This window comes from Pinus tabuliformis, chromosome 5_2 (genome assembly GCF_031772625.1).
Source record: "Pinus tabuliformis cultivar Carrire ecotype Pingquan chromosome 5_2, CPIR1, whole genome shotgun sequence".
NCBI classification, from domain to species: domain Eukaryota; kingdom Viridiplantae; phylum Streptophyta; class Pinopsida; order Pinales; family Pinaceae; genus Pinus; species Pinus tabuliformis.
Window position 1 is genome coordinate 523,883,286 of NC_142306.1, and position 23,172 is coordinate 523,906,457.

The 23,172-nt window shown below is 36.8% G+C and overlaps 1 protein-coding gene across 1 annotated transcript in view; it reads right to left on the reverse strand.

Moving 5' to 3' along the window:
* Nucleotides 1-75: 75 nt before the first annotated feature.
* Nucleotides 76-23,172, reverse strand: part of LOC149160007 (transcription factor bHLH36-like) — a 257,260-nt gene continuing 234,163 nt past the window's right edge. Inside the window, exons 2-4 of the mRNA XM_089433612.1 lie at nucleotides 763-1,382; nucleotides 299-670; nucleotides 76-212 (exon numbers count right to left, since the gene is read on the reverse strand). Of these exons, the coding sequence (XP_089289738.1) occupies nucleotides 117-212; nucleotides 299-670; nucleotides 763-978 (684 nt within the window). The 5' untranslated portion in view covers nucleotides 979-1,382 and the 3' untranslated portion in view covers nucleotides 76-116. The remainder of the gene's footprint in view (nucleotides 213-298; nucleotides 671-762; nucleotides 1,383-23,172) is intronic.

A 23,172-nucleotide genomic window follows, 5' to 3' on the forward strand; every position in this document is an offset into this window, starting at 1 on the left:
TAAATTGAACTTAAGTAAAGTCTGTTTTGAATTTACACCTAGTAGCAGAGAGCTTTGTTGGCGAAGTCAGTAACCATTTTAAAGAAATAGGTAGCAGAAGAAAGGTGAACTATATATTACTCTGTCATTGAACATTTTGGAAGGCTTCCATCGATCAGTTGGCCAATTCTCCTGTGAAGGAAAGCGCTATTGAAGTGGCGAAAATCTAACATCTGCAGGATTAAAATAGAAACATTAGAATACTTGAAGAAAAGCAATGCAGCTTGAGGGTTTACAGTGTACACACATAAAAGATTACCTTCGAATGAATGGTATAAAAGACTCTATCATTTATAGTAGTAACCGTAGCATTCACAACTTCAAGTCCGGCTTCCTCTAACTCAGTTAGAAGACTAGAGAAGTCGATCTGGTTCTTGAAAATATTTACAGTGACTTGAATACCTGGACCAAATTTGCTAACCCTTATAGTCTGAAATTTGTCCCGTACATTGGAGGATCGAAGCTCCGAAGCTTGCAGGGTTTTATAATTACAGAAGCCGTTGGAAAATGGGTTAACAGTGGCCGGATATTTTAGCACATCTCTTTTCTTTTCGAGCTCTATTAACTTGTTTTGCAAATGACGAATGTGTTTAACGGCTTCCAGCAGTTTGTCCGATAATGTGCATTTTGTCTACAAAAATGGCAAACACAGATATAACTATTGTCCCTTTTCTTTTCTTTTTAATACTTTTATGATATGCATCGGATACAGATAAACCTCACCTTATTATAGTCTTGAGGGAGTAGCGATAACAGTGTTGAACAAAGAGCTTTCATCTTGCTCCGCCTCTGCCTCTCCACCAGTTTGTGAAGATGCGCATTCCCAATACTTTCCTTGACGGCCTCGTTATAATGACCTCCTCCTCCCGCGGCCGCTTTCTTCGTTCGACGGCTCCGCGTCGGTGGGAAAATAGGTTTACAGAACTCACCAACGAACATACCGGCGAGCTACAGGTTAGGGTTTGAACTAGATCGCCAATGTTGGCTACGAATTGCTGCGGATATTGCTCGACCGCCGGTGACGAATTGTCCTCAGCAATCTGATGAATCTGCACCGCCGGTCCTATAGAAGCTATTCCGAGCGAGCCGTAATCATGTGGCCTTTTGGTGCAGAGGTCTTCAAATATTAGTGCCACAGCATCGTCATCAATACAAGCTTCGGTTTCAGCAAACTTCACTGGTTTGGTTGGTGTTTGGATCTGAACACCTTCATTAGTATGAATATTACCATAATAATGAGGAAGACACGCTGCTGCCTGAGAATACGAGGACGAACACGGTTGAAATGAATATCTATACGGATAGGTTTTGCTCTGCAAATCTTCCATTTTGAACTCTCCTGCCTGATTAATGAAGATTAGTGAGGACCAATTACCAAATGGAAAATCAGAACCATCAACTCTCTAATCCAACCAGGTGTCTTGCTTGCAAGGCGGAAGGGACTGGTTTTTCCTTTCAGATGTTAGGGAAAAGTAAAGTGGAATGATGGTTACTGGGGTGGATATGGTCTAATCGTTAGGTAGAGACGTTTGATCCGATAAGATTATATATATTTGGAAATAGTTAGATAAGGATGTTTGATCCAATAAAATTATATATATTTGAAAATAGTTAAATGAGAAAGTTTCATAATACAAAATTATACATAATTGAAAACTGTTTTCGATCAGAATTTTCAGTTAAAATATAGAATCAAGGAACCTGAATACAGTTTCTCCTTGACTCTGATAAGCCGCAAAAGGAAACGAGGGAGGAATGTGTTGAACGCTTAGCCGCAAAAGAAACAGAGGGAGGAATGTGTTGAGGACTTAGCCGCAAAAGGAACAGAGGGAGGAAGTGGAATGCACAAAGAAATCACATCCTCGCGCTTGGTAACGTAGTTAATGACTGAAGTAAACTTTTATATTTGAAAAATAGATTGCGTTTGACGTATTGGGCGCATATTATTTTCGACGAGTAATATCGTGTGGTCCACTCATAATTGTCATTGTCATTGGTAAAGTAGATTACAGCTCTATGCCAGCTAGAATTTTCAATGTTTGAAATTATAGAACTTAAAATAAGGTGAGGAAAATCTTATAATATATAAATATTTCTAAATATAAGATTCCATTTTAAGTCTTTGAATTTAGAATTGGGCAATCTTAGATTGGAAATATCAACGTCAATATAAAAATCGTCAATGTGTAAAACACTTGAAATGATCCATCATATATGCATTTCTTAACTTTACAGAAAACACATTATATATGCATTACTTAACTTTACAGCCAAAACATTTTAAAAACAATACACATGTTTATTGTAAGGTGAAAACATAAGCACAAGTCGTGTATCATATGGAAATAAAAGAACTAGGAACATTATATATGCATTACTTAACTTTACAGCCAAAACACTTTAAAAACCATACACATGTTTACTGTAGGGTGAAAACATAAGCACAAATCGTGTATAATACGGAAATAAAAGAGGCCATCATTATTTGAAGTTAAAAAAGTTAGTAAAAGATTGAGAAAAGGAAAAAGTTATGAAAGATTGAGTTGTTTTTTGTACGGTTGATTATTAGGCGAACCATGGAAATTACTTGAAGTTTAAAAAATTGGTGAAGATTGAGATAATAAAAAAGTTAGTGAAAGATTGAATTGTTGTTTGTACTATTGATTACTCCTTGGAATACTAATTACTCGTTAAACCTAAAAAAGTTAAAAAACTTAGTAACAATTAAATTGCTTAAAATTAAAAAAAGTTGATCAAAAATTGAAATAATAGAAAACTTAGTAAAAGATTGAGTTACTGTTTGTACCACTAATTACTGGTTGAAGCACTCATTAAGTTAGTAAAAGTTAAAAAATGTTTTACGTACTCATTAAGCCTAAAAATGTTAGTAAAAGTTAAAAAATGTATGCTCGTCACTCATTACTCATTAAAGTAAAAAAGGAAAAGGGGTACTCTTTTTAGAATGTGAGGTATGGTTAAGTTTTTGTTAGTTGAGGATTCAATTTTGTATTTTAAAAAATTAAAAGAAATTTTTATGTCTCATGTTTAGTTATGTATTTTTATCATTATTTAAATATGAAATAAAATTATTAATATAGAATTATTAGATGAAAAACATAATGACGAGTGTTATATAGATTAATGTCAAGGAATTTCAATAAATTAACTAATAAAAAAAGTTAGTAGTAGTGGATTCTAAAATGGATGTTATATTAGTGGATTGTAAAACGGGTAGGATGATGTTAGATGCTAAAATTGGTGGGTGCATGGTGGGTTTTAAAATGGATGGGATGGTGTTGCGTGCTATAAGGGGTTAGATGTTGTTGGAATTTTATCTTTGTTCGAGTGTCCTATTGTGGTTCCTAAGTTTGCAGGTGGAGACATTGCATTTGTGTTTCAGAGGTAAGGGGTTAGATGTTGTTGGAATTTTATCTTTGTTCGAGTGTCCTATTGCAGCTCCTAAGGTTGTTCCTAAGGTTACAGGTGGAGACATTTCATTTGTGTTTCCGAGGTTGGTTGCTAACGTTGGCATTAGAGATATTGCTTGGATTTATGTTCGACACCTTCCCTGCTCTTCTGTTGTGAAAAGAGTAAGAGAGCTTACCCATGTTTAGAGGAACATTCACTATAAAGCTAATTTATAGATTTTTATGTTAAGAGAAAATATTATGACTTTTTATTAAATGTTAATTCTTTAGTTATGGCTTTCTATAAAATGAGAATACATTTAAAGGAAAACATTGTAGATGAGTTCATGGAGGAATAAGTAGCATATTAAAAGTATAATGTGTGTAAATATGAATTGTAGTGTTAAAAGTTAAAGGAAGCAACTGGAGGTTAACAGAAGCCTTAGCTGGCTTACGAGAAACTATGGAACAGTTATGGAACTATGGTTTGTGGGGTTACTCTCTTAGGGCTGAGAGGGGAATCCAACATTGTTATTTAGTGGAATTAGTAACTTTAGAAGATGTAGATAATCTGTAACTTTAATCTTAGAAGTCGTAGGATAGGCATGAGACAAAAAATAGAAAGTAGTTGGGGCATACCTGTTGAACGCGGTTGAGTTCAAGAGGAAGCTTAAACTATATATTTATTTTGGTAATGAAACCCAGAAGCTTCAAGTTAAATATGGAACTAGCTAAGAAATTTATGCATATCCTGACTGCTTATTTCCTGGATTCATTACATAAGTATCCATTTACTGGCAATAAGATTTATAAATTCCTAAAAAAAAGAAAATTGCAGTGCATCATTTCAGGCTTTCTTTAGAAAAGAGATAGATTATACTTGTTCAAGCATCAATCTTGTTGAGCGAAACCCTCGTCCAGAAGTTGGGTCACAAGGTTCACACACACACACACACATATAACCAGAAAATAGTGACAGTGTAAGGAAAATAGAATAAATTTAATAAATTTGAATCACCATAGTGACAATCTAAGGAATGTAGAGAGGCCAAAAGAGAAGTTGGAACCCTCACGGGTCTACATAATTCGCTAACACATCTGTGATAACCCTTAAGGAAGAAGAATAAAAAGTCAAGTGAAAAATTTGTTGGCATTATGATACAGGTGTTTTCCTTGATGGCAACTCACTGAGATGAAAGATCACAGTACAACAGGCTAACAACAAAGAATTACAGATCAGACTACACAGAATGAAGAAAGACAGGTATACGTAGGTTTGCCTTGACCAAGCTGCATATACACGCAGGTTCACTGACCACAAGTAGCGTATACATACACATGCACTTTCACAGAAGGAAAAGCGCGTATACCTTGGAAAAATAAGTTTTTGGTCCGAGGTATTTTGTCCATGGTATTTTGATCCATGGTATTGGTCCAGGGTATCTGGTCCGAGGTATTGACCCTAGTTATTTGGTTCAAGGTATTGGTCCTAAGTGGTTTTGGTCCATGATATTGAGAAAGGCCTAAAACTATAAAAGGAGGAGAAGATCATTAGGCTAGGTGTCTAAGTATCGAATATATGATGAAGTTTGAGATCTAGTATGTAGGTTATTGGCTTATGATGTTGTGCTTGATCTGAACCAAGGATGAACCTTAGCGGTTGATGAAGGATAAGATCTAATGATGGATCAGGATCTTAAGGCTTGAGATGAATTATCATTATGTGGTTTGATCATGTATAGTCTAGATCTGAATACTGATGCATGTGTTATTCTGTAAATATTATGATCTGGGTATAACTAAAGTCTGGAATAGCTACAAAATTATGAATTAATATTTGCAAATGTATATTCTGGTTGGCTTTGAGAAAACCGCTTATACACACAGGTTCGACACATGGAAGTAGCGTATACCTTATAAAATATGTTTTAGTTATTTCTGTTTGCTATTGCAGAGTTCTGGGTTCTGGTTACTGTATTCTAGTGACAGTATTCTGACTGATCAGATTGACTGTGATTTAACGATGGGTTGTCAGAGTGATTGATTGATTTGGCTATCGTTGATTCAGAAAGTCATGATTGAGTCTCGGTGATTGGTTGATATAGATGTATTTGATGATTAAATTGTAGTTATGATGTTGTTCATGGATCCAGTCTGAAAATTTATGAAACGTGGTCCTTGGAGGAAGAAAGAAGGTCGTAGCCTTCTTTAGGTCGTTGCCTACATACTAGTAAACATATCGGCTAGTACAAGAGTTAGGGGGTTGTAGCTCCCTTCCAGTAGAAGCTAGAGAATGAGAGAAGGTTGTAACCTTCTGCAGGCAGAAGCCTGCGTACTGGGATAAGTCTGCACTAGGGATAGGGTTTCCACCTTATATCTTGGTGTTCATGTGTGTTTCCTATCTATGATGCTTTATTCTACTTTTACTACAGTGTCTAATAAATCTCTGATATACTGGTTACAGTTCAATGCATGATAAATTGGGTAAATCAAAATTTCTCTGCATATATGTTGGTTGCTTTAAGTACAGTCATGTATACACGCTAGTTCACTTAGCTAAAGTAGCGTATACAAATCTGTTTGAGAAATTAAATTATTGATCTGATAATATTGATTCACCCCACCTCTCAGTATTATTTCCAACAAAATCTACACGATATAATCCCTCAGACTCTGTCGAGAAGGAGTTACAACAAGGAATCTATTGTGGGAACCTGCAAGAGATAAAAAACTGGGGCTTCACCTTAGAAGTTGTAGGAGAGGCAGCAGACAAAAACCAGTAAATAGTTGGGGCATGCCTGTTGAACGCATCTAGGTTCAAGACCTCATACAGAGGTTGGTTTGCAAGGTTTAGACACACAAACACATAAGCAAAAAATAGTGACAATCTAAGGACTGTAGAATAAATTTAATAAATTTAAATCACCTTTGTCGTCAGATTAGAAATTGAGCCATCAACGGCTAAGGTTAATCCACTTGGGCTAATGGAGACTAGCAGTTGTTGGTTGGAAGCTCTTCTAGAATGCTCCAATAGGTATAAAAACATCTTGATACCAACGGGTTAAGGATGGAGTAGGGCAACTGGAGTCATTTTCAGAAGTTAAATATTACATTAACAATGATGGTAAATCAAAGGTGCCTTAATTAATTCATGCGGAGTGCCCTGAGAATTTAATAAAATATATGTATAGCCATCGCAGAGTTATTTAATTATGATTTTCGCCATAAAAAAATTGAACGGGTATTGTTAATCTGTCATTTATTTATGTTAATAGGATGAGGCCCCGTTGTTGATGTTAAGGTTGTATGGTAGGTTTTAAACCCATGTGTCATTCAAGATTTTATGATTTTTTAATTTGAACTTTTATTAACATTAACCTAGAGCTTGATATGTGTAGAGACTAATAGGTTCAAACACACACACACACATACACACATATATAAAACTAGAAAACAATGATAGTCTAAGCATTGTATAATAAATTTAAAAATTTAAATCACCTCTACCATCAGATTAGAAATCAAGCCATCAACGGCTAAGGTTAATCCACTTGAGCTGATGGAGACTAGAAGTTTTTGGTTGGAAGCTCTTCTAGAATGTTCCAATAGGTATAAAACCATCTTGATATCGACGCATTAAGGACGAAGTAGCGACAACCAGGGTCAATTGCAAAACTTAAATATTACATTAACAATGATGGTAAATCAAAGGTGCCTTAATTAAATTATGTAGAGTGCCTTGAGAATTTAATAAACTATATGTATAGCTGTTATGGAGTTAACTAATAATTGTTTTCACCATAAAAACATTTGAACGTGTATTAGTAATGTGTCATTTATTTATTTAAGAGGGTGAGGCCCCGTTGTTGATATTACGGTTGTATGCTAGCTTGTAAAGCCATGTAGCATTTAAAATTTTATGATTGTTTAATTTAAAGTTTTATTAACATTAACCTTGCGCTTGATATGTGTAGAGACTGATAGGTTCACACACACACACACACAGATAAAATAGTGACACTCTAAGAAGTGTAGAATAAATTTAAGAAACTTGAATTACCATAGTTACAATCTAAGCATTGTAGAGAGACCAAAAGCAAAGTTGGAACCCTCACGGGTCTACGCAATTTGCTAACACATATGATCTAACCTTTAAATGAAGAACAATAAAAACCCAAGTGAAGAACCTACAGGATATAATCCCTTAGACTCTACCAGGAAAGAGTTACAACAAGGAATTCGTTGTGTGAACCTGCAAGAGATAAAAAATTGGGGCTTCGTCTTGGAATCCATATGATAGGTAGTAGACAAAAACTAATAAGTAGTTGGGGCATACTTGTTGGACACGATTGGGTTCAAGAACTCGTCCAGTGGTTGGGCCATAAGGTTTACACACAAACACACACATATAACCAGAAAACAGTGGCAGTCTAAGGATTGTTGAAAAAATTTAATAAGTTTAAATCACCTATATGGTCGGATTAGAAATTGAGCCAAGAACGGCTAAGGTTAATCCACTTGGACTGATGGAGATTGGAAGTTTCAGGCTGGAAGCTCTTTTGGAATGTTCTAACGGGTATAAAACCATTTTGATACTCAAGGGTTAAGGATAGAGTATGAGCAACCAAGGTCAATTGTAGAACTTAAATATTACATTAACAATGATTGTAAATCCAAGGTGCCTTAATTAAATGTTGTGGAGTGACCTGACAATTTAATAAACTATATGTATAACTATTGTGGATTTAATTAATTATGATTTTGACCATAAAAACATTTGAATGAGAATTATTAACGTGTCATTTATTTATGTTAAGAGGGTGAGGCCATGTTGTTGATGTTGGGATGTATGCTAACTTGTAAAGCCATGTGGCATTTAAAATTTTATGATTTTTTAATTTGAAGTTTTATTAACATTAACCTAGAGATTGATATGAATACACACTAATAGTTTTGAAAATCAACTTTATATTACATACAAACAAACCCTAACATAATTACTATTTCAATGGGTAATTTTTTTTTATTGAAACAAGATATTAACATTAATTTAGAGCATCTAAAAACCAGATATTTATTTTGGTAATGAAACCCAGAAGCTCAAAATTAAATATGGAACTAGGTAAGAAATTTATGCATAACTCAACTGCCTATTTCCTAGATTCATTACATAAGTCTCTATTTACTGGAAATAAATTTACAAAGTCTTTAAAAAAAAAGAACTGCAGTTCATCATTTCAGGCTTTCTTTAGCAAATAGGTATATTATACATGTTTGAGTATCAATCTTGCTGACCAAAACCCTCGTCCATAGGTCGGGCCGTAAGGTTCAAACACACAAACACACACATAACCATAAAATAGTGACAGTCTAAGGACTGTAGAGAGACCAAAAACGAAGCTGGAAGCCTCATGGGTCTGCACAAATGACTAACACATCTGAGCTAACCCTTAAATGAAGAACAATAAAAACCCAAGTGAAAAATCGACAGGATATAGTCCCTCAGATGCTACTGGAAACAGTTATAGTAAGGAATCCATTGTGGGAACTTTAAGGGATAAAAAATCAGGGCTTGGTCATGGAAGTCATAAGATATGAACTAGAAAAAATCTAGAAAGTAGTTGGGGCATACCTATTGAACACGCCTGGTTTGAAGAGGAATCTTAAAAGCTCCTCTCATGGAATTGGAAGGACCTAGTGAGTAAAACGGTTCACATCAGAATTAGCATTGAAAATTATTTAGGATAACCAAACGAACATGGGATTTCTTGAAATGGACGTGTTACCTTCGAAAGCGACGTTCAACGAGTAAGTGCACCCTTGTACTGAGAAAATTCCCCAATGAATTCGGTCGGAGCACCATAAGTTTCAAGCCTGTTAAGAACCCCAAAAATGTGACCCTGCATGGTAAAGAACTACAAAAATTTAGCTAGTAGTACAATGAATTTAAGTAATGGTAAAGACTTTATAAATCGAAGAATGTACCAGTGAATACCTTTGCAGAAGTTGCATGAAACATTGTGGTCATTTGGTTGAATTTTTCCTGCAGTCGCAAATTCACCTTCCAAAACTTGCAGGAGTGGAATGGTGCTGAAAGGAGGAAGTCAGCATAGAGGTTGGTTAACCTAACCCTATTTGAGTAAACCTATGCCATCGAATTAGAATGGACCTTTTACCTTCGAAAGTCGTGTTCAATGAGTAAGTGTGTCCTTGTATTGAGAAAAATCCCTAGTGAATTTGGCCAAAGTGCCATAAGTTTCAAGCCTATTGAAAACCCCAATAGTGTAACCTTACATCGTAAAGAACTGTAGAAATTTAGCCAATATTACAATGGATTTAAGTAACGGTAAAAAAATATATGAACTAAAGAATGTACTCATGAATACCTGTGCAGAACCTAGGTGAAACGTTGTGATCATTTGGTTGAATTTCACCTGCATCTGCAAAGTCGCTTTACCAAATTGCAGATGTGGAATGGCACTGAAAGGAGGCGGTCAGGGTACGGGTTGATTACCCTAACCCTATCCAGGCAAACCTCCATCGTCAGATTAGAAATCACACCATCAACGACTAAGGTTAATCCACTTGGGTTGATTGAGACTGGAAGTTGTCGGTTGGAAAAACTTTTGGAATGTTCCAGTAGGTTAAGGACAGAGTACCAACAACTCGAGTGAATTGTAGAACTCAAATATTACATTAACAACACTAGTAAATCAAAGGTTCCTTAATTAAATAATGTGGAGTGCCCTAAGAATATAATAAACTATATGTATAATAGTTGTGGAGTTCATTAATTATTATATTCACCATAAATACATTTGAACAAGTATTGTTAATGTGATATGTTGACCATAAAAACATTTGAACAAGTATTATTAAAGGAAAAATGTGGAGATGTACCTTGCATTGTTTCTCTCTGGTGCACACGTGACCAGAACAAGATTTAGTTACTTTTTAAATATAACACATAAAGACTGAGTAATTGTATTTTTGTTCACTATAATAGTAACATTATTTTGGGATTCCAATCACTCAAACATGATCAAATATTGCTAAAGATTCCTTGCATATAAATGAATATTATGGTCCAATCAAACAAGAACCACCTCTTTAAATATAGTAATATGTAAAATTAACTTTCAATATGCATGATGAACTGATCAGGGCTATCACCATATTTGTTTGTAAAATCATTGATTAATACCCTTGGTAAGTTGAGAGCCATAACGCATCATTTCCACTTGAATATTTCATGAATATATATGTTTTTAGTTACCCAAGGAAACATCACACATCCCACTTAGTTTTTCCCTATTTGACCATGAAATACATTATAATTCTTTGGGTTTCTGTTGTACAACAACTTGTTTGATGTCATTCTCGATTTTCGTGGCCTATGTAGTGGCCTCCCTTGGATTGCATGACATGCTAATTGTTGTCACATAAATTGACACGAATCTAATCTTTTTAATTTATTAAAAGCGATTGACCATTTTGCTAAATAAAATTTTCTTATATATAAATGAATGTGTTGATGGTGCTGGACCCGCCAACATGTCAAGGGGATCTCCCCGGTAAGAATTCCCAATTGGACCTCAGACCGTTTGGTGTAGGAGTCCTAGCAGTGGGCTGTATGGTAATGCCTTGGATGCGATTTTGCACAGAGGCAAGTATAATAACTCTTTTGGTAGAAAGGGTGTGACCACTTCAGTGAGTCAAGGAAGGTGCATGAAAGGTTCTAACACATGTGGGTTGAGATGATCGTGCCCCTTGGCAACCTGTAATAGTACTCGAATGGGAAGGGAACACACGAGAGAAGATACATAACAAGCTAGAAAGAAAGTTAGCTGGAAATCCAAAGTGATGGTTAAACCAACAACACATTTTAGAAATATTGATACATACTCATATAGAATAGTCCATACATGCATGCGTAAGAAAGAAAATACATATGCCATTTAGAGGAAACAAGATAGATGGAATACAATACAACATATGCATGAAACGTGTTGGTTCTTATTATATAAAGAAGTGTAAGTTCCAGTCATACAATACATGCATGTCCAACCACTAGATCCAATAGTTGAACATTACAACCACATTCGCTTGCTCCTCCAAAGAGATGTACTAGCTCCGTGCAGTGGATACTATCTAAGCTCTCTCCAAGATAGTCTTATCACAAGCGTGGCTGACCAAAAGCCTTTACAATGAGTTATGAGGTTCTATTTATAGAAAAGGGTGGGGTGACCCTTGACATTCCCCTTTGTGATAGTTCCTCTACCCTCATGAATCTTCATCTACTCTATTTCTGTTACATCCAACTATTGACACTTGAACTTCCACTTGACATGGTGTTACATTACAATGCACATGTGCTCATGTGAGATGAAATGGCTTGAGCAAGCCATGCAAGACATCACTGACACTCTATCCGTTGTGGTGAGACCAACTATTTGACATGCTTGTGATGGTGAAGGTGGTGAGTTGATGCCAATCTTGGTCATTCGTGATGGTGTGTATGCACCCCATGGTAACATATTGTTGAATTTAACTCTTGCCTCCATTGCATCTAGGTGCATTGGTGTGGCTCCTTCATCCAACTCATCTGCTAGCATGGGCATGGTCTTCTTGGATGTGGCTAAACCGACAACATGCTCATGCGTAGTGTCCATGTTGATCTTCAAGTGTGTGTTGGTGGTCATGTGCATCAACTTGCCGAGGTACATGTTCAACTCCAGTTGGACTTGCTTCTTGTCTTCGCCTTGCTGAGTCTATTGAATGGGTTGGATCGCACGCGTGCGCACAATGACATCGATGTTGCTAAATCCCTTGAATGTGATCAACGACACTGCTCACCATGTTTGCTCCATGGAAACTGCTGGGATGGATCTATAACTTGTACGAGCATAGTTTCGTCTGTGAGTGCATGTTACGCCCCCTGTTGTTCCTGTTACTCTTGCAACTCATTCTTTTGTTTGTGTAGCTTCATGTTCTTCATTGAGTTGCTGCTTCAGCACAAGAAACTCCTACTTTTTTTCATTCTCTATCTTCCAGTGATCCTCATGTCACCCCATCACTTCATAGTGTGAGTCTCCAAAGTTGCTTTCATCATCCGTGGATCTGCCTGAGCTCGTAACTTTGTTCCACCTCTTTGCTGTCAACAAATTTTCCTCTTGCATTTGCTGTATTCGGTATGCTGCCTTCAACTGCTCTTCATGATGCTGCTCACCATGAAGTTGCTTCTGTCATATCTTGATGTCCTTGTCTACGAACAACTTGATGTCTTCGTGGGTAGGAAAGTCCATATACAATTGATCGACTGCATCCCCAAGTGTGCTCTGAATGGTGTCTTCGACTCTTCTCTCTTGGAAACCATTGTACCTGGACTGCTGAGAGGCAGATGAAAACCTGCGATACCTAGAGACATGGAACCACTCATGGGAAGCAATTTGTTAGTCGAAAAAAAAAGAGAACTTGAGAGCTGACTTTCAACATACCTGTGTGACTGATCATGAAGGTTATGCAATTTCGGCCGGGAGGTCGGGAGACTGACTACCAAGAATGTGCAAGGCATAGTGTGGGCTACTGGGAGACTGACTGATTGCTAGAACTGCACAATGCACAGTCCAGTGTGGCTGCTGACTCCTGGAATTGTGCAATGCATAATCTCAACTAGCAATGGTTGTAGGCTTAGTGACTGCATTGCGCAATTTCCTAGGCCAACAATCACTGTCCCTCAGAAACGCACAAAATAGTCTTGGAGGAGAGTGCTTGGGTAGAAATGTGCATTTTTGTAGAGGAAGATATAGCCTTCCTTCCCTGGATTGCGCAATGCTATCTCAGTGAAGGCAGATTCCAGGTCAAGGTTGACCAGATTCACCGACAGGGAATAGAAATCAAATATGACAGTGAATGCATGATGACACTAAGTGAAAGTAGACCTTATTTCTCATGCATGCAAACATTGAATGAAATATTCAGTAAACATATCAACATGCATGTGGGTGAAGCGTGTCGCTGAATTGGCAACCGTTCGTCAAAAACTGTTTCGTGCATGTGACAACAGTGAGATAGCAAAAAAAAATAAAACAGTGCTAGGAAAAGCTAGTATGCATGTAAACAATAGCAAGTGTTCAAATAAATAAAAGAAAACAAAACTCACACAAGAAAATATACAAAAAGCAACAGAAATGCAACACAAGGCATGGAAGGCATGCTTACCCCAAAACAGTTGAGCTGAATGTGCCAAAAACTCCTAGAAGTGATGTGGGATGTCAGAGCTATAAGGTCGATGTGAGGAATGAGCTTTGCAATGTCTGGTTGATAAGTTTTTATAACATTGAAGTTCTGACGTGCATGCCACAGATCTATGGAAAGCGACACTTTATGGGAGGTTTCTGAAGTGATCCTTGCATGTAACCTCCAATTGCTAAAAGTAGATACCTAAATCAAGGGATGCCTTTGCATGCTTCCTTGGGAGAAGAAGCCCATGTATGCAAGTCTATTTTGCTTGATCCTAGAGGGAACCAGTCAACCTAGCTGCACATGCAAGAGGCTACTCAACTACTCCGAGAAAATGCACATTTCTCGCTGGGAGTTGGGCTATCTTCCCATGAGATTTGTGCAATTTCTCGGCAGAGCAGCTGACTATTACCCAGATTTGTGCAAATTCTGGGCTAAGCAGCCCTACTGGGAAAAATTGCACAATTTCACTATATGTGTTGACTGGCAGAATTGCACAATTCTAGAGCCCAGCAAGCTGCCAGATAGGATTGTGAAATTTTTGGAGGGAAGGTTGGTTTCCCTCCAGAAATGCACAATTTCTTGGGGGAGTTGCTCACCCTAAAGATGGATCAAGTCCGGGTGGGCAGCCTGTGAGGGGAGTGCATCAAGATGTGATCGACAGGCAGCCTTTATGTAAGAAAAACACTAAATCTTGTGAACTTGATGAAGGAAGACAAGCTGATATGAAAAGGTTGTAGGGAGGCTCCAAAATGAAGCTAAGGAAAAAATTTGGAGGGTGGTTGTAGCTTCTACAACACTTGGTGAAAACTGGTAGAAATCTAGCTCTCTGAATAGACCTTGTTTGTGAAAATCAAGTCTAACACCTCCGAAAGTATTGTTCAGTTCTTAGCTCATCTTGGTTTCACACTAGCTTGATTGTAAGATGTAGTGTTTTCCAAGATCTTGGTTGATTGACAAACGTTCCAAGACAGGGAAACACAGTTGTGTCGACTGGGGTTGACGGGTATATTGGTGCACAAGTATTATAGTCGTCAGAGACTTAGTTTCTTCTTTGGTGTTGCTCCGCTACCAGTAGGCCTAGATAGTACCCCAACGGAGTCACATAGGAACACAAGAATGGCTCTGCTGCCAGTGAGCCTGGTCAGTACCTCGACAGAGTTACTTGAATCACCTCTTTGCACAGGAAGCCTTTCTCTTCTTTTGCCTTATTCATCTTTCATTTTTTCAAACTTTTTTCACTTTTTTTTTTCATTTTTTGTAATTGTGCATCGTACTTATTCATTTTAGAGGCAGAATAGGGATCTCGACTTATTAAGACCATAAGAGTTTGTTCTAGAAGAGAAGTCATTTATTATACCTCTAACGTGCATGTTAAGGTTTTCCCCCTCACCTTACTCTACTTAACTGAGCTGACAAGGGTTAACCCAAAAACAAATGACTAGAGAAGGTGACACTAGTTAGCATGCAAGTGTTGTGTTTTCACGAAGGTTCACTTCAAACAATACATATTTTCCTTCGACGTATCATGGACTAAAAGTAACAAGTTATTCATACAGAGGCAAGATGACAGATAACCAAGTAGTGATAGTTGTATAAGCCCTCTTGTACTCCATCGAACTCACTTAAAGAGTCATACATGGTTTCATGCAAAACTAACCTACGAATGAAATAAGCGAACTAATAAACAAACAACAAAGCAAAGAAAGAGCATAAGCGAAAATGAAAGCAAAGTGAGTAAGAAAACAAGCAGGAAAACAAACAAACAAATAAAGCATGTAAGAAAACAAGCATACAAGCAAAACAACTGAAAGAAAACATCACTCCTACTCCTACACTAACAGTGCATGGGCCTGATCACATGAAGTGATATTTCCAATGCAGCCACCAGCACATTGGTTGACCCATGTTGGTGAAGGCTTGGTACACGAGAAACCCAGTTGTGCGAACTAGCAAACAAGAAATATATAAAAATGAAGACAACCACACTTCATGTTTTAAACTGTCCATAGGACATAAATGAGTGCAAGTGCATGACAAGCAGTCTGTGGACTTATCATAGTGTTGTGTGATACTGCGTGCAACTTTGAAGTGTAGGCACACTCTTGACTATGACATGCAAGGAAATGAAAGAAACAAAGTTAACTTGCATCATGCAGGAGTGCTTGAAATGTAAGATTCCTCCAATGCATGAGCAATGGGATTATGCAGTTCAAGTGGAGGAAGCATGATCTATGTGTGAGATGGATCTTCAATACATACAGATGAGTGACGAGGATACTTGGATGATTGAATGGTTTCGTGATCAGAAGAGAGACTAACCCCAAGAGAGCCAGGGCCTGACATAACCATCAACTCAAGCTGAAGTGCTTCGATAGCCTTGGGTGTTCCAAATTCATCATCATATAAATCATCATAAACTGGTAGCTTCAAAATATCAACTGCGATAAAGTTATGATCATGATCAAATGTGGGAGTAATTGGATCACGATAGCCACGATCAGAAAAATCAATGATTTCATCGATATCCTCATGATCAGATGAATCAAACAGAGGGGTAGATGAAAAGTGAACAAACCCATGCTCTGTGTTTCTGGAAAAGACAAATGAAAGATCGAGCATATTTTCAATGAATAACTTATCCTCTCCATTGCTGAATGATGGACCAACATCGAGTCTATCTTGAGAGTGATCAACAATGGGTGCATCTGTAGATGAAGACACACATGCAAAATCATGGATGGTAGGTTCACCAAAGATGTTAGGAAAGAACGAAGGGAACTTGAACTGAAGGGAGTCATCCTGAACAAATGAGTGAGCATGATCCTCAACGTCACTCGACAATGGTGGAACTATTGAATGAGGGGATGACAGATAGTCAGTCGAGACAGTGGTCGCATCAACATGAGATTGCACAACTCCTTCAATGAATAATGTTGAACGAGGCTTGATTTCAAGCTTCTTCTTGGGATGTGTAGATTTCTTAAAGTAATACTCAAACCAGTCCCAAAGATAGGAAAATTTCATCTAGCTCCTTGGAGCTTGAAACTACAAGTCACAGAAGCACTGCAAAAAATCCATGATTGATTCATGTGGAGCCTTCGTTTGTGATATAGTCTTGTAGAGATATCTTGGTGCTAAAGAATTTTGGTATAGATTTTCTGTCATTCCTTTTTAAAAGTTTTATAATGATTTCAATGAAAATGTATGTCATTATGATTGGTTATTATATGTTAACTACATGTTTTGAATCTTCTTAGGTATGAGTGGTAGAATAGAGTTTCCACCCGCATCCATGATTTTTTGTGGTTGCATGAAGCACCGGATGTGGAAACATTGGATTGGTCCAATGCGACTACTGTTGGCGTAGAAAAGAGGTACTTTGAAAAAGATGTTACATCTTGGAATTTGCATGACATACATCATCGGAATGTGATGATCCCTCGAAATTTAAATGATGATCCATGTATTTTGAATACTGAACATTGTTGCAATCCTAAAGAAGATTATGAGCATTTAGTTAATCGTGTGCAAAGGCATACAAAATGCAGTGTTGATTCTTGTTCATGTAAAAGAAGGTTTGTTATTCATGTAACTATCATGCTCTATGGGAGGTTCTTAAGGATTCAATATTGTTGATAAATGAAAAAGGGAGAAAAATATATGAACCAACATGAAATGATGATCGTTTAAATGTTCACAATGTTGATGTTTTAACAATGTGGAAAACAAATGTTGATTGTCAACTAGTTCTTTCTCAACATCAGGTTTTGAAGTATATTGTAAAATATGCTTCAAAGGTAGAGAAAAGATCAGAAAGTTATCACAAAATGTTCACAAGAGTTGCTGGTGGGAGTGGGCATGAGGCTCTTATATTATCTTCATATAGAAGGTTCCTTACTGAGACGCTTGTTAAGCATGAAGTTGTAGCTCAAGAGACATGCCATTTGTTGCTAAAGTTGCCTCTTATTGTCTGTAGTCAAAAATTATTATCCTTAAATGTTGTCAATAAATTCCACCAAAGGGTTTCACTGCACTCTGATGGAGTTTTGTACGGAAGCAATTACATTCAGGTTTATCAAAATCGACCTGTTTTATTGAAACATTTATGCTTGATAGAAATAGCAAGATCATGGATTTTTGAGGAGAAGCATAGGCAAGAGTAGTGGATGCCATGTGATAAGAAAGCTATCATCTTTGTTTGGCCACATTTTTGCTATGTTCCTGAAGATGGGTTGAAAGTTTTTTAAATGTTTTGGGAGTCATTTTCTTTTATACAAGTTGTTTCATGATGTTGATTTAGATATTGACTTATCTACTGAAAGTATTGTTGAGAATTAGAGGAATTTGAGATATCGTTTGTGGCATGTTGATCAATGACATTTTCCAAATGAAGGTCATGAAGAGGATGTGGAGCCACTTATACATGAATAAAATTTTGATCGATATTTTGAAGAGTGGCAAATTTTTTCGTAGTTAGGTCCACCAAGTTGTATAAACATTTCAGACCTTGATATTCTTCGTAGAAGGGACTTTGATGTTGAATATAATTGGCAGGAATGATGGTATCAAATTATTTTTTAGAAGAAGGGGTCAATTTTGTAAAATATGCGCAGGTTGTAGGTGTTTTGAATTGTGGGTTCGTTAGGGACACATATTTGTCACCTTCCTCTCTATCAGAAAAAAAACTAGCTTCTTTTGAAATTATTTTTCCACACTTTGCTAATGGTGAAAATGATGGTTCTTTGAAAATGATTATTCCAGGAACTGCTGGAACAAGGAAGTCTTCTCTCATTGGGTGTATTTGTGATGCTCCTTGTAGTTCAAGAACAAATGGAAAAATTCCTTTGTTATTGCTTGCTCCAACTCGTATTGTTGCTTTTAACATACGTTGGAAACAATACATTCTTCTTTAAAAATTCCTATAAAAGATATGAAGCCACTATGTGGGCAGGCTTTGGTAGCATTCCAAGAAGAAATGGGGCATGTTTGATATATATTGATTGATGAGATGAGATTTATAGGTCCAACGTTATTCATACAAATAGATTCGCGTTTGCGAGAAGCCTTTCCTTAAAGCAAGGACTACCCTTTTTGTGGTAGGCCCATCATTCTTGTGGATGACCTTGCCAAGATGCCTCCTATTAAGGATAAACCATTGTATGCACGTAGAAAAATTGGTAATGTTTTGTGGGAAAGATTCAACATTGTAGTTGGTCTGGAAAAAATTTACAGGCAAGGAGGTTAATCTGAGACAAGCATCTTTTCACAATATTTTAAATAATATTAGAAATGTGAAGCCTCTTGTTGATTAGGACCTTCTTATGTCACGTGTTGATAGTTTCTTGGATTGAAAGGAAAGGAATTTATTTTATTATTGTTTTCCTTTATTTGCGATGAATAATCTCGTCAATTTCCACAATCGAAAAATGCATGAAATTTTAAATTCTCCTATTGCGATATGTGTTGGAGAAAGCAGAAGAATTAAATAAGTGATAATGATGATGAGATGTTCGAGTGTGAAGTACTGCTATGTCATGGAGATTGTGTGATGTTAACATGCAGTTTGTGGGTTCAAGTTGGTCTGGTTAATGGTGCACTTGGATATATTGAAAATATTTTATTTTTGCGTGGTTAAAATCCACCACAACTTCCACAATTTATTATAGTTATGTTTGAAAGGTATTGTGGTGTTCCATTTGATAAGGACTATCCAATTCTTGTACCGATTTCTCCTATTCTCAAGGGAAATATGAAACAAATGCCTTTGATAATGGCATGGGTGCTGACAATAGACAAATCACAAGGGATGACTTTGTAACGAGCCACTGTAGATATTCATGATAGAGAGAGTCAGGGTCTTGCATTTACAACTATATCGAGATTCAAACTAATAGATGGTTTGCGGATTTGACTTCCTTTTTCTTTTCAACGTTATTGAAAAATGAAAGATAGTGCATATGTTACACTTAGAAAGAAAGAGGAGCGATTAAAGTCAATATCATTTTTGGGGTATTTATCTTCAATATAGTTTACTATTCATGAATTCTTTATTTTTTATTTTTTCTTCTTCATTCCAAATATTTGCATTAAGACAAAACAATATTACTTAGCTTTAATTGTTATTATTTTTTTGCAATTATTTTTATGCAACTTGATTGTCTGTTTGTTTTGTTTTTTATTGATTTCAATGCAATTGTTGATTATTGAAGTAAGTAAATTGACTATTTTGGAGAAATTTTTGTTTGATTGATTGAATTTTAGTTGTTTTCATTTTTTTCTCTCATTATTTTTTATTCTGTTATATTTATGTTTGAATATGAAATAACCAAAATCATAAATCAATAGTTTTGTTTCTGTTATTTTGTTTTCTTTCAATGTACTAGTTTTAATTGTACCCTTTTATCAATCATGGATACGGAGAACAATGATGGTAATTATTACATCAGAGCGATTAATTCTATAAGGAAACCCATTAGTTTTGTTACCTTTATTCGTGCAAGGTTCGACTGAAGACATGGCCTCCATCCTGATATTATCGATGAGCATATCCATGTTTTGGGTGGAATGAAATCACATGTTCAAACTTTATATCATTTGCACCAAAGAGAATCGGGGAGGAAAATGAGAAGGGTCTTGCTTGAAAGCATGAATTATCGTGATCATTATCTAGTTGATTTGAATTGGTGTTTCTTTTTCCACCACTCTTTGTGTGTTTTGTAAGAGGCTGCTATCAAATAATTATGTCCTGGTCGAGTATTGAGACTTGAATTTTGTTGTGGAATGGGTTGTTATTGTTATTATTATTTCTTTCAATGTTACAAAACTTTGTGTTGTTGTCATTGGTCCTGTAATGTTTAAAATTTCATCTCATTTTTTTTCCCATTGCGACTGAGATTGTCAGAATCCTCCTTTCTTAAGTATCATCAATGCTTGTTAGCGATTCAAAATAATTGTTGTTGAAGTGGAAATTTGTGTTCTCTTCAATGACTTTACTTTTTCCTATGCTTATAGTTACTCTTCAATATTTGTATTTATATTGGTTTTTTTTTATTTTTTTTCTATGATTATTTTCCTGTAATTATATTAAAATTTTAATTTTTTAATTTATATTGTTTTATGTTTTGTTAAATTAAATTTATTTATATTTTATTATATTTATAGTCTTCTGAATAATAATATTTTCCATTTTAACAAATAGTATTATTATTAATAGTGTGTTGTAGCGGCTACAACCACCCTCCAAAATTTTGCTTTAGCTTAATTTTGGAGTCTCCCTACCAACCATCCTAGCAACATGTCTTGCACTATCAAGTACATAGGCTTCATTGGTTTTTCAGTGGCTTGCCAGCCTGTGCATGTCATTTTTCTCGACTCCCTTCATAAGCTGCCATTCTGGACTTAAGCTAGTTATTTGTTGAGTATCTCCCTCAAAAATTTGTGCAATTATGGAGGGGAACCGACCTTCCCTCCAGAAATTGCGCAAAACTGTTGGGCAGCCTGCTGGGCTTAGAAATTGTGCAGAACTATTAGACATGACTCCTTGAGAAAACTACACAATCTAGCCCAGCACTGCAACTCAACCCAAAAAATGCGCAATTCTGGGCAGAAGTCACCTGCTGACCCCAAAATTTGCGTAGCCCCTCTAAGACAACCAAACTAGCTCAGATCAGAAATTGCACAAATCCCTCTTCCAGTCTTGCAAGCTATAGCGTGGGCCTTCAAGTTAACCGGTTCTAGCTGGGACCTAGCAAACATGAATTGCATCCATGGGCTACTTTTCTCGATGATCTAGGTGGCTCCAGTGACACACACAAGACAAAGAGGACTCAGGAAAGCTCAAAAATCAAAGCGTTTGGATTATGCTTGAACCAAGACCAGAGTGCAGATCTTGTCATTCTGGTCACGGTGGTGTGAACAATTCGTTAATCCGAGTCCGTGTGCGGAAGTTAAAAGTAGTCAAAGTTGGGTTGACTTTTTGCTGATTGGGCAGGCTTAAGGAGGCAACAATTTGGATAGAACTTGGTCACCGGATTCCGACCAACTCTAGCCAGATTCCAGGCATATTTTTTGCTTCGTTAAATGCACTCCTCCGGCCTAAAATTCAAATTTTTAAACATGCTTTTTTATAATTATATATAGATATATATATATATATATATATATATATATATATATATATATATATATATATATATATATATATATATATATATATTAAAAAAAGGAGGTGGTGGGCCACCACCCCCAAGCTTCCTCTTAAAGCATATATGGGGTGGGCATCGGCCACCTATGGTGGACCCAGCCCACACACTGAAGCAAGAACCAATGTAGCCATAATTAAATACGTAACCGAAGGGGTCGAACCCACTCAGCCCACATGGTCGACCCCCAAGCAGGCAACCCCAAAACATTACCATATATACATAACAAACATGGCGGAGTATGCGGGCGGGCCACCCAATGCCGACCAGACCCCCCATGTTCAAACAAAAAAATATGCGTGGAGTTGATATGTATTAATTTGGACGGGTGGGGTTTGACCACGCGACCCCTCCTCAACAAACCATTATTTTTAACCAACGTGCCAACCACCTACCTTAGTTAATCTGTCCAGTAAATTTGTATAAATATGTATTTCTATTGTGCACCCAGGCAGAGAGATGGAGGAACTAGGAGCGGGAACGCTTTTCGAGACAAACTAATTTTTAATGCAGGTGGAACCATGAATTTTGCAAGAGGGCCAAATTTCCACTTTGTTAGATTTTGACACACTTTATATGGTTTCGACACTTCTCGACGCCATGAACGCAATGGCATTGTCCATGTCTCCATCAGAATTCTTCATTTTTTCTATCACTTTTCATCATGCAGGTGGAACCATGGTTGCTACAAAAACAGGGAGCGGAACCACGATCCTTGCAATTTTTCTGAGGAGGTAATTTTTAAGCATGTTGGAATATAGTCAAGTTTATAGTCTCCTTTCACGGTTTTCCGCAGGGATCTCAATGGTGAGGTAAGATTCACCATTTTAGTTGCATATTTCTAGTCCACCCATGGAGCAGAATCTTTGAGGAATCTAGGGGGAATCTAAAAGATTCCTTGAACCCCAGATTCTCAATTTCTCAGAATTCAAAAATTGGCTAGTCGATTTTGCACTATTCGACGCCATAAACCTAATGGTGCATTCAGATTTTTCATTCTCTCATTTCATTTTCCAGCCACGTTTCTAAGTGTTAGTGTAGATGTCCACATTCATGTGTGAGCAGTCATGTTCATGTGATCGATGTCGTGAGATCAATGGTCTGAACAACTTCAGCAGCTTGACATCCACTTCTTCAGATGGCCCTTGGTTGTGAGGTATATGCAGTGTTCATGTACTTCTTCTTTATGCATTGTGCTACACAGGTCCTTGCCTGATGTTTGATGTGGGATCCTATTTCTTACTCATTTTATGGTTCCTGCTTGATATGACATGGAATCT